At 42.0% G+C, this 12,887-nt stretch overlaps 1 protein-coding gene across 1 annotated transcript in view; it reads left to right on the top strand.

Annotated features, from left to right (window-relative positions):
- The first annotated feature begins 747 nt into the window (after positions 1-747).
- Positions 748-12,887, top strand: part of LOC107982888 (phospholipase A2 inhibitor and Ly6/PLAUR domain-containing protein) — a 30,577-nt gene continuing 18,437 nt past the window's right edge. The window contains exon 1 of the mRNA XM_016993868.2: positions 748-1,124. Within this exon, the coding sequence (XP_016849357.1) occupies positions 1,076-1,124 (49 nt within the window). The 5' untranslated portion in view covers positions 748-1,075. The remainder of the gene's footprint in view (positions 1,125-12,887) is intronic.

Here is a 12,887-nt window from a genome sequence, read left to right as displayed (position 1 = left end):
GGGCCTAGCTGATGTGGGACCTACTGCCGATTCCAAATGCGTCTGGGCATCGAGTAGATCTACCAACCAAGGCTTGCAGATGTTTCAGCTGGGGTTCCGTGGATCTGTGATGCTGTTCTCTCTCCGAGGTTTCTTTGGAAACTTTAGGGCTGTTTCCCTCAGGAGCTGTGAGGCTGAGAGGCTGTGAGCATTCTGGCAGAGCTTTTGGGACTTTTCCCTTGGAATTTCTGTTTCTGTTTTCTCAGATGTTCTATATCCCCGGATGTTCTTGAGATATGAAGCTTTTCTACGGGACGAGCTGGTCTACATCCTATAGCTTAGCTTCCTTAAGTGAGACTGACTTAAAAATGGTTCCTTCCCTCCCAGAGCCCTGAACAAGGGGCGGAACCAAACTTAATGATGATGGACAGGTGGCCTGCCCTATGACTGCAAACATTAGCAGAAAGAAAATAAAGTTGGAGCTTCTGGTACAGCCGTACCAGCACACCAGCTGTTAGGATTTCTGGGAGTTGTAGACCAAAACATCTGGAGACCCACAGGTTGAAAACCACTGCTGTAAAACTACATCTCTCAGGATTTCATTGCATTGAGCCATGGCAGTTAAATTGGGGTCAAACTGCATTAATTCTACTGTGTAAATGCACCCAGTGTCCTGGGTGGGTCTTTGAAAGATTAGACTAATTTCCTGAGCAGATCCACCATATCACCGACATTGAAGCCGGTCTCTGCTACTGAATTTGATTATGTTGTTCTAAAATTCCTCTTGGGCTATGGAACTCACTGGGTGACATGTCGCCATCACTGTATTTCACCCTAAACTACCTTACATCAATGTTGTGTGATAAAATGGATGGGTATATGCTCAACCTCTGGGTTATTATTTTTTTTAGTGAAGTAGAATGTACTAAAAAGGGAGCCTTTGTTGCACAACTTCCTTTCCAGATATATGGCTATGGGGAGGAATGATGCCTTGGAAACACTCCTCCCTCATTTGCAATAAGTGTGTGTATGACTATAATTTGCAGCAGAGGAAGTTGGTCACATCAGATGCTAACCCAATTCTCACCCAACCACGATGTCGGCTTCTCTTGGCCTTGGCCTCCTCTTAGCATTTCTTGCCAGAGGTGAGTATCTCCTTCTGTGGTGGTGGCAATCTATATGGAATGGGCAAAAAGGTGTCCTATATGTATTTCCCCATGGTGAGTGTGTGTGTTTGAATGTACCTGTATGTCTGCACTTACATAAGAAGTGTGGAATTAATTACATAGCAGTCATTCACATGCTTCATCATAAGGATCTTCCTTTCCTTCCAAAACATCATGGTCCCCAGTACAGACTTCTCCTTTCTAGATAATATTTCAGAATATTATATCTTTGTGGTTCCTAATCATGGAACTGTTTAACCGGAGAGGTTTGGCTTGTGTGTTTCACCAAAGGGCAATACCCATCCTGTGCAGAAAGGTGTTTATGTTATCAGAGATAAATATATGTTTTCATGCAATGCCTCTTTTCTATCTGCTGCATCTTTCTCTGTTTTTTATTTTATGTCTGATTGCTGTTTAGAACTATATTGCATTTTGTGTTTGATTTAAATTGTTATTAATCAGCCTGACGAGTATGTACAGTATGACCTCTTTTTCATGGGGACTATTTTCCAGATTTTATATGGATAAACACATAAATATTAGTGAATTCTATTGAAATGAAAGTCTTTCAGTCCAAGAATATTATAGACCTTGAAAATGTTTAGATATATTTTATCAGACGTGGATAAATAAACCCGCAGATACTGGTTTCGTGAATATATGTGTTGTACGATGAACACTAAACAGGACTCTGCATCTCTGTGTATGTATTTGTATGACAGAGACAATAAATGAATGAATGTAATCTCATCATTTCTCAAAGCGAATGCTCTCCATTTCTGAAGTGTTCTTCCTGCTACCGATTATACTAACTATACAAACCCCAGAGAGACACAAGTTTTATTGTTCCTATTAGTAACTGAAACCAAACCCCTCACCCCATTAAAATGTTTCTGAAATAATGTCTTCTGGGAATTGAAATTGTTCTAAGGGCCTTTTAACCCAAAGTTTGTTGCTGGGAAGATGTGATATCACCTCCTCTGCCCACTCTCTCTAATGGTATTTAGACTGCTGTGTAATCCAAATATCCCATGAAAGCATCGCCTACACACTTCACTGTAAAAATGTAGCCAGGCAGGTATAATCAGACCTAACAGATAGATATTTTGTGATGAAAGTAGTCATAAAAGGCATTTTTTCCCTGCTTGCCTGCACTTCTAAGAACTCCACCCTGCAGTTAAGATTTTATTTCATTGTATTTTATATTTAGTGTTTACTGTTTTGAGATCTAGGTCTAGTTGTGTAGATCCAGGAAAAAGAGCTCTTGTTCCATCAGATATTACTTCAAAAAGTGGTGATGAGAAGGCAGATTTAATAAATTTCTTGGATTATGTGATTTTAATGTTTAATATGTTTTTAACTATATGTTTTAATGTCAATGTTGTTGTGTTTTTATGATTCAGTCAATAGTTGTTGTGTAGGCATTGAATTTTGCCATAATATGTTTGGAAACCACTTTGAGTCCCCCATCCGGGGTGAGAAAGGCGGTATACAAGTAAAGTTAATAATAATAATAATAATAATAACAATAATAATAGGGGCTGAGTTTTTCCTGTTGTTTTTTTTTCTTAAATGCGACCATCCCGGGTGACAGTCGCATTTAAGAAAAACAACAGGAAAAACTCAGCTGCTATCAGGACCTCAAGATTGAACTTCAAAGACTCTGGCAGCAACCAGTGCAGGTGGTCCAGGTGATGATGGGCACACTGGGTGCCGTGCCAAAAGATTTCAGCCGGCATTTGGAAACAACAGACATTGACAAAATCACAATCTGCCAACTGCAAAAGGCCACCCTACTGGGATCTGCACGCATCATCCAAAAATACATCACATAGTCCTAGACACTTGGGAAGTGTTCGACTTGTGATTTTGTGAAACGAAATCCAGCATATCTATCTTGTTTGCTTTGTTATTTAATAATAAAATAATAATAATAATAATAATAAATATTTTTACCCTTCCCTCACCCGTCTTTGTGCATTTAGCAGTACTTCATGCAACTTTTGTAAACCTTTCTAGTTATCTTACCTTTATTTAGCATATACAGACATTTCAGCCATCCGTAGATAAAAAGAATGTCCATATCCAGAGGCTGTATGACACTACATAGTAACTATTTGTGGGAGTTGGCAAGAATTGGGGAGATTTATCATCTCCAGTTGGTGAACGTCCTAAAGACATATGGTTAGCCATTACAGGAAACCAGATATGAACTGGATGGATCACTTTTGTTGTACTAAAACATCCAGATTCTGATTTTAAAACAAGCCCGATTTTCAAAAACCAGCCATTTGGAAGCTAAAGAGAGCAAGGTAGTTGTAAAGGTTTTCCCTTGACATTAAATCTAGTCGTGTCCGACTCTGGGACTTGGTGATCATCAGCATTTCTAAGCTAAAGAGCCGGTTTTGTCCGTAGACACCTCCAAGGTCATGTGGCCGGAATGTCTGCATGGAGCACCGTTACCTTCCCGCCAAAGTGGTACCTATTGCTCTACTCACATTTGCATGTTTTCGGACTGCTAATTAAGGTGATTAATAGCAATATTCACACTTGCCTCTAACAGAGAAGAGTTCTTTCTCCCACCCTGGACCTTCCTTAGATATATAAACCCCACAACAGACCTCACAACCTCTGAGGATGCCTGCCATAGATGTGGGTGAAACATCAGGAGAGAGTGCTTCTGGAATATGGCCATACAGCCCAGAAAATTCACAGCAACCCAGTGATTCTGGCCATGAAAGTCTTTGACAACACATTGTTCAGATATTATTTGTTAAATACTTGGCAACTATTTAGTAATAAATTAACAGTTAATCGTTATCAATTAGGGTCAATATAATTTCCAATAAACAGGTTTTGTCCAGAGTAGTAGCTCTCAAACTATGACCTTGCAGATAAAATGTATTTGATCTACCAGAATCTCTGATCATAGATCATTCTCAAGGGGAATTTTGTGTGTTGAAATCCCAAACATAGAATCATAGAATAATAGAGTTGGAAGAGACCTCATGGGCCATCCAGTCCAACCCCCTGCCAAGAAGCAAAAAAGTCATATTCAAAGGATCCCCAACAGATGGCCATCCGGCTTCTGCTTAAAAGCCTCCAAAGAAGGAGCCTCCACCACACTGCGGGGCAGAGAGTTCCACTGCTGAACAGCTCTCACAGTGAGGAAGTTCTTCCTAATGTTCAGGTGGAATCTCCTTTCCTGTAGTTGAAGCCATTGTTCTGCGTCCTAGTCTCCAGGGCAGCAGAAAACAAGCTTGCTCCCTCCTCTCCATGACTTCCCCTCACATATTTATACATGGCTATCATGTCTCCTCTCAGCCTTCTCTTCTGCAGGCTAAACATGCCCAGCTCTTTAAGCCACTCCTCATAGGGTTTGTTCTCCAGACCCTTAATCATTTTAGTCGCCCTCCTCTGGACACTTTCCAGCTTGTCAGCATCTCCCTTGAATTGCGGTGCCCAGAATTGGACACAGTAATCCAGGTGTGGTCTGACCAAGACATCTGATGGGGTAAGGCTGCAAACCACTGATCTAGAGGATACTTTAAATTAGGGAGGTGAGGCATTTTGGCATCTAGCAGTAGAAAAGTGAACGAGACAGTGAATCTGTTTGAGATTTCAATTAGAAAGAACTGTCTAAGGTGCTGAGCCCTGTACAGGCAGTCCTCAAGTTACAAATATCCAACTTGCAAATGATTCATAATTAAGAATGGGGGTGAAACAGCTGGAAGTGTGAGTAATCAACCCCGCGGAGGGGAAATTTACTTCTGAAAGAGTTATCATGAGGACAAGGGTTTTTCAATGAGGCTTTATTCCCAAATCCTTGTTTCCACAAGAAGCCAAATTATTCAAAATCCGATGATCACGGGGACAGAAAGTGAGGTGAAATCTTCTGAACAGGGGCACAGACAGCAAAACAAACACCACAGGGGTATTAACCCTTCCCTATCCTATCCAAAGCGCACCCATGTGTGCGTGTGTGTGTGTGTGTGTCTACATACATATATATACAAGGGTTATCCAGAAAGTAGATTACGTTTTGGAATTAAAAATGAACAAAGTATAGGAGAAAACATTTACCATATGCAGTTGAAAGCCACACCCAAATACCACATCTCACATAGTCGCCATTCAAATCTAGGCACTTACCATAGCGATGAATGAGCTTTGCAACCCCTTCCCCACTAAATTCTGCTGCTTGCATCCTCAACCACTTGTTTCCAAGCTAGCAACGCAGCGTTTTGGCAATGCTGCGCAGTTGCATGAAGGGGTGACCAGCTGGTTGAGGACACAAGCAGTAGAATTTAGTGGGGAAGAAGTTGCAAAGCTCATCCATCACTAGTGCCTAGATTTGAATGATGACTACGTGAGATGTGGTATTTGGGTGTGGCTTTCAACTGCATATGGTAAATGTTTTCTCCTATACTTTGTTCATTTTTAATTCCAAAACGTAATCTACTTTCTGGATAGCCCTCATATATAGCTGGAGTTATACTTAACAAATGTATCTGTTCCAACTTAAAAACAAATTCAACTTAAGAACAAACCTACAGAACCAATCTTGTTTGAAACTTGGGGACTGCCTGTACTTGAAATACTGCCATCAGTGCCCAATAACCTCCATTTCCACAAGACTTAAATTCCCATTATCCCTATCCATTGGCTAAGATAAGGCTAATCTCCAACCTCCCATTTTTGGGCAAGGTGCTGGAGCGGGTGGTTGCCAAGCAGCTCCAGGAGTTTCTCGATGACACTGATTTTCTGGACTGCTCGCAGTCTGGCTTCAGGCCTGGGCACAGTACCGAGACGGCTTTGGTCGCCTTGGTGGATGACCTCCGCAGAGAGCTGGACAGGGGGAGTGTGACCCTGCTGGTTCTCTTGGATATCTCAGCGGCTTTCGATACCATCGACCATGGTATCCTTCTGGGGAGGCTCTCTGGGATGGGGCTTGGTGGCACTGTGCTGCAGTGGCTCCGGTCCTTCTTGGGGGGTCGTTCCCAGATGGTGAAGCTGGGGGACTCCTGCTCGGACCCCTGGCCATTGACCTGTGGGGTCCCGCAGGGGTCTATTCTATCCCCCATGCTATTCAACATCTACATGAAACCGCTGGGAGAGGTCATCCGGAGTTTTGGAGGGCGTTGCCATCTCTACGCAGATGACACGCAAATCCACTACTCCTTTCCATCTGAATCCAAGGAAGCCCCTCGGATGCTGAACCAGTGCCTGGCTGCTGTGGCGGACTGGATGAGGAGGAACAAGCTGAGGATCAATCCTGACAAGACAGAGGCCCTCCTGGTCAGTCGCGCGTCGGATCGGGGTATTGGGTGGCAACCTGTCCTGGACGGGGTTGCACTCCCCCTGAAATCACAGGTCCGCAGTTTGGGGGTCCTCCTGGACTCAGCACTGACGCTTGAGGCTCAGGTGTCGGCGGTGGCCGGGAGGGCCTTCGCACAACTCAAACTTGTGCGCCAACTGCGACCATACCTCGTGAAGTCTGACTTGACCACGGTGGTGCATGCCTTAGTTACCTCTAGACTGGACTACTGTAATGCGCTCTACGTGGGGCTTCCCTTGAAGACGGCCCGGAAACTACAATTGGTTCAGCGCTCGGCGGCCAGATTAATTACAGGGGCGAGCTACAGGGAGAGATCTACTCCCCTGTTCAAAGAGCTCCACTGGCTGCCGTTCACCTTCCGGTCCCAATTCAAGGTGAATACCATCATTTATAAGGCCCTAAACGGTTTGGGAACCACCTACCTTCGTGACCGTATCTCCTATTATAAACCTGTTCGATCCCTCCGCTCATCCGGGGAGGCCCTTCTTTCGCCACTGCCTTTATCCCAGGCCCGTCTAGTGGGAACGAGAGAGAGGGCCTTTTCTGCTGTGGCCCCCCGACTGTGGAATTCATTGCCCTCTGAGATCAGGCAAGCCCCCACCTTATTGGCTTTTAAGAAAGATCTAAAAACATGGCTTTTTCGATGTGCCTTCGGGGAGTAAATGTTATATACCTTTTTGATTACTCCCCTTGGATTTTATCCTTTGGACTGTTTGGACTGTTCCATCTTATACCCCTGTTCTCTTTATTTATATGCCTCTCTCTCCCGAGTTTTTAATTAAATGTTCATGTGGCCCGCCCTGTCTGCTCTGATTTGTGTTGTAATGTATATGATTATTTTTGTACTATTATATTGTGTTATGATATATTGTTTTATTTTGTTATATTGTATGGTGTCTGGGCATGGCCCCATGTAAGCCGCCCCGAGTCCCCATTGGGGAGATGGTGGCGGGTTATAAATAAAGTTTTATTATTATTATTATTATTATTAATGGGAGTCGACAGTCTAAAAAAAAAACCCTGAAGGGATACTACCTCTATTTGACTCACAAATAAGCTGGATTTATTATTTTGGGGTTACTTTGAGGTTATTTTGCGGAATGTCTGTCTGCCACAACATCCTAGGAGGAGCATGTTGTCAGCCTGAGAAACTGGAGTCTTGTAAAAGTGATTGTAAGGATACATTTTGGAGTCTCAGGTCTGCCTGCCTGTCTGTCTAGATGCATTTCTATGGTTTACATCTGCAAAGATAAACTTGACACTTGTATGTAGATGATGTCTGACATCGTAAAAGCCAGGAAAGGGGTAGGGGTGGGGTTAAGAATGTCATGGTTCTGCATAGCTTTTTAGTGTCATTTCTTTTAAGAAGAAAAGAATAAATTGCAAAGTTCTTTATTTTTTTTCTAATTAACATAATTATATTAATGGTCTCTGGATTCCATTTTTCCTGCAAAAGTATTATGCTATTTTTAAGGTTTAGAGAAAACTCTTTGAGCAATCATATGAAGTAATTTAAACTTTACAAGAATGAGTCATCTATCCCTGTCAGATCTTTTTCTTAGCCGATGATGAGCAAGTATATAAACCAGATCAACGGGTTATGCCATTTGGTCATGTTTGCTTCACGCAAGTTAACTTAGAACACAATTCATCAGACAGGTGTTAGGATTGATGAAAATCAAAAGTAGTGCTTCAAGATGATTTTTTTCCCACTCGAATTCCCTCTTGGTGGAATTCACAAGATCCCTCACCAGAAACCTACTACAGTAGAGTCTCACTTATCCAACATAAACGGGCCGGCAGAACGTTGGATAAGCGAATATAAGGTGAGATTAAGGAGAAGCCTATTAAACATCAAATTAGGTTATGATTTTACAAATTAAGCACCAAAACATCATGTTATACAACAAATTTGACAGAAAAAGTAGTTCAATATGCAGTAATGTTATGTTGTAATTACTGTATTTACGAATTTAGCACCAAAATATCATGATGTATTGAAAACATTAACTACAAAAATGCTTTGGATAATCCAGAACGTTGGATAGCGAATGTTGGATAAGTGAGACTCTACTGTACTTGGAATGAATACTTCTGAGCACATTAATTGGTTTCTGTACAGCAATGCCCTGAAAGATCTCTCCAGCTTCTACAAAGATAACCACCTGAAGCTAACCCTGCCAAGACACAAGTGTGTGTTTTCCATCTACGTCAGTGTTTCTCAACCTGGGGGTCCAGACCCCTGGAGGGGTCATGAGGGGGGTTTCAGAGGGGCCATCAAAGACGATCAGAAGACACATATTTCTGATGGTCTTAGGAACCCAAATCCCTCCAGTATTTTCTGTTGGTCATGGGGGTTCTGTGTGAGAAGTTTGGACCAATTCTATCTTTGGTGGAGTTCAAGGGGCTCTTTGATTGTAGGTGAACTATAAATCCCAGCAATTTCAATTCCCAAATGTCAAGGTCTATTTTCTCCAAACTCCACCAGAGTTCACATTTGGGCATACTGAATATTCGTGCCAAGTTTGGTCCAGATTGATCATTGTTTGGAGTCCACAGTGCTCTCTGGATTTAGGTGAACTACAACTCCAAAGCTCAAGATCAATGCCCACCAAACCCTTCCAGTATTTTCTGTTGGTCATGGGAGTTCTGTGTGCCAAGTTTGGTTCAATTCCATTGTTGGTGGAGTTCAGAATGCTCTTTGATTGTAGGTGAACTATAAATCCCAGCAACTACAACTCCCAAATGACAAAATCCCCTCCCAACCCCACCAGTATTCAAACTTGGGCGTATTGGGTATTTGTGCCAAATTTGGTCCAGTGAATGAAAATACATCTTGCATATCAGATATGTACAGTATGATCCCAACAGTAGCAAAATTACAGTTATGAAGTAGCAACGAAAATAATTTTATGGTTGGGGGTCACCACAACATGAGGAACTGTATTAAGGGGTCGCGGCATTAGGAAGATTGAGAAGCACTGATCTACATAATCATGAAGCCAACAGGAAACTGAAGGTTACCTGGGGTCAAGAGCTTGAACACTGCTCCCATCTTAAATATCTCGGCAGCACCTTAGATTGAACACTAACATTTAGGAACACTGTGCGAACACCAAGCACAAGTAGCTGCACACAATAACATCCTGCAGAAACTTACTAATAGCACATGGGGTGCAGACCCAATATTAATAAGAACATCAGCCCTGGCCTTGTCTTACTCAACTGCTACGCTTGCCCCATCTGTTTGCCCTATATGTGTTATAATGTGATCCGCCCTGAGTCCCCTTCGGGGTGAGAAGGGCGGAATATAAATACTGTAAATAAATAAATAAAATCTGTCATAAATCTGCCCATGTGAAGCTGGTGAAGAAAGCACTGAATGAGACATGTAGAATAATCACAGGTTGTCTTAAACCTACACCTATTGATGATAATAATAATTATTATTTATAACCCGCCTCCATCTCCCCAAAGGTTGAACACTGTGAAAGCCACCCACTGTATGGCTATCAGCCTCTCAGTAGACTTAAATCAAGGAAAAGTTTTATGAGAACCAGCACTCCTCTAAATGTTCCTCCACCAACAGCAAGACAATCCCTGTGGGCAGCAAAATCAGGCAATTCCAACTGGATGGCCCCCACAAGGGTCTTCTTCCAGGGGCAAACTAAGAATGGGCAAGTCCCTGAACAGACTCAAAAGCAGAGTGGGCAGATCAAAAGACAACCTGGTAAAATGGCACTACCTAGAAGAATCCTCCACCTTGTGCAACTGTGGAACAGAACAAACAACCCAGCATCTGCATACTTGCCCACAAAGCCCTGCCTCATGTACAGAGGGAGAACTGGTTAAAGCTATAGACAATGCAGTCACTGTTGCCTGTTTTTGGTCTAAAACTATTTAGTTGCTTGTGATCCCTTAATTTTATTAGTTTTAAACTTATTTATTATGCAATGCTTTTGACACAAAATTTAAAAAAAGTTTCTAATTCTAGGACAGAATAGAAACCATAATTCTTCCATTTAAAATCTACTGAAAGTTACCCCAAACTTTCCTTATGACAGTAGTGTAAAAACAGGAAGCGTTCTGTTTATTGCTAAACAAAAGAAAGTCAGAAATTCTTGCAGATGAGCTGGAAATCAACTGAAGACGGTTAATAAGTCTAGCTTTATCCATTTTCCATTTATTTCAATATGTATTTACTTAGAGTCTAAATGAAAGTTATGGTTAGAACCCTTTAATAACAACTAATTTAAAATCTACTGAAAGTTACCCCAAACTTTCCTTATGACAGTAGTGTAAAAACGGGAAGCATTCTGTTTATTGCTAAACAAAAGAAAGTCGGAAATTCTTGCAAATGAGCTGGAAATCAACTGAAGACAGTTAATAAGTCCAGCTTTATCTATTTCCCATTTATTTCAATGTGTATTTACTTAGAGCCTAAATGTAAGCTATGGTTAAAAAGGTAAAGGTTTCCCCTGACGTTAAGTCCAGTCATGTCTGACTGGGGGTTGGTGCTCATCTCCATTTCTAAGCCGAAGAGCCGACGTTGTCTGTAGACACCTCCAAGGTCATGTGGCTCGCATAACTGCATGGAGCACCGTTACCTTCCCGCCAGAGCGGTACCTATTGATCTACTCACATTGGCATGTTTTCGAACTGCTAGGTTGGCAGGAGCCGGAGCTATCAGCGGCTGCTCACGCCGCTCCCGGGGTTTGAACTTGGGACCTTTCGGTCTGCAAGTTCAGCAGCTCAGCACTTTAACGCACTTTGCCACAGGGCTCCAAGCTATGGTTAGAACCCTTTAATAACAATGGTTTAAACTTGGCTAACATTTAGGGCACTATCACATTACGTTGTTATAGCCCTATATGGCAGCAACTTATGGATTCTTGGGATTTGCAGTTTAGGGAAGTGCGTTTAGAATTTTTAGCAAGAGAGCTCTTTGCTCTCACTAAATTAAAAATCCCAGAATTCCACAGTATTGGAATACAGTAGGGTGACCTATTGTGCAAATTAATATTACATGGTTTCAATTATACCTAAAGACCCCTTTCATGAATGAAGGTAAGGCCAGTGGGAGGAGCAGGCCGCCTGAGATGATTTATTGAAAGTACTGCCATCCCCTGGTGCCAAATCTAGTGGGAAGCCCAGTTTCCTGGAGCCACATACCTCTCTTTGCAAAAAAGGGAGCTTGTCTCTTTTCTCTGCTGAGAGAAGAGATGGAAGTCCAGCTGGATTTCTGTCTGCTGAGAAAAGAGTTGGTCTCCTTTCTTGGTGGAGAGAATCAATCAAACTCAGTTTTGTTTCTGTTCATCGAGACAGGAGACAGACTCCTTTCTCTGGGGAGAGAAATGCAACCAGACTTTGGTCATTTCTCCCCACAAAGGACAGAGATGGATCCACACAATTGGGCTTCCGCCAGCTTTGGCACCTGGGAAGAAAAGATGCTTATGGAAGCTCCGCTTGTTAACCTGCTGTTCACCATCTCACTTCCAACTATTTTAGCCAAATTTTAGAGACTTTTAATGAGATTTCAAGGACTTAATATGTTTGTAATTATGTGGATTGTGTTATGTCTTGTCTTGTTTATTTAAGTTGCTTTATAATGTATTGAGTTGTTTTTGATGAGTTGTTTTGGATTTGTTTATATATTGCTGCGAGCATTGAAATGTTTGCCATTGTTTATTTTGTTGTAAGCCACCCTGAGTCCCTTTGGGGAGATAGGGCGGCCTATAAATAAAGTTTCATTTCATTTCTTTTGGGTAGATCAGTGGTTCTCAACTTGTGGGTCCCCAGGTGTTTTGGCCTACAATTTCCAGAAATCCCAGCCAGTTTACCAGCTGTTGGGATTTCTGGGAGTTGAAGGCCAAAATATCTGGGGACCCACAGGTTGAGAACCACTGGGGTAGCTTGTATCCCACCATGTGAATCTTCTTTTCAGTTACTGTCCCTCCATGGGACAGCAGGTGAGCAGGGGAAGATACTGTATACACTCAGGTATAAGCCAACCCTAATATAAGCCGAGGCACCTAATTTTACCACAAAAAGTGGGGAAACTTATTGAATCGAGTATAAGCCAAGGGTGGAAAATGCAGCAGCTACTGGTAAATTTCAAAATGAAAATAGATCCCAATGAAATTATATTGCGACATCAGTAGGTTAAAGGTTTTTCAGTATTTACCATATTTAAAAAAAAAACCCAGTAAACTAGCTCTGTAAGTGGAAAAGTAGGGTCAACAAAAACAATATGGTATTAACAAAATAATAATAATAACAACAACAACAACAACAACAACTTCATTTGTACCCTGCCTATCTCCCCATGGGGACTCAGCCCAGATTCCAACATAGTAACAGGCAAACATTCAATGCCTGCATAAACAATGCAGAACTAGATATAG

This window comes from Anolis carolinensis, chromosome 5 (genome assembly GCF_035594765.1).
Source record: "Anolis carolinensis isolate JA03-04 chromosome 5, rAnoCar3.1.pri, whole genome shotgun sequence".
Taxonomy (NCBI): domain Eukaryota; kingdom Metazoa; phylum Chordata; class Lepidosauria; order Squamata; family Dactyloidae; genus Anolis; species Anolis carolinensis.
This window is presented reverse-complemented; position numbering and strand designations above follow the sequence as displayed.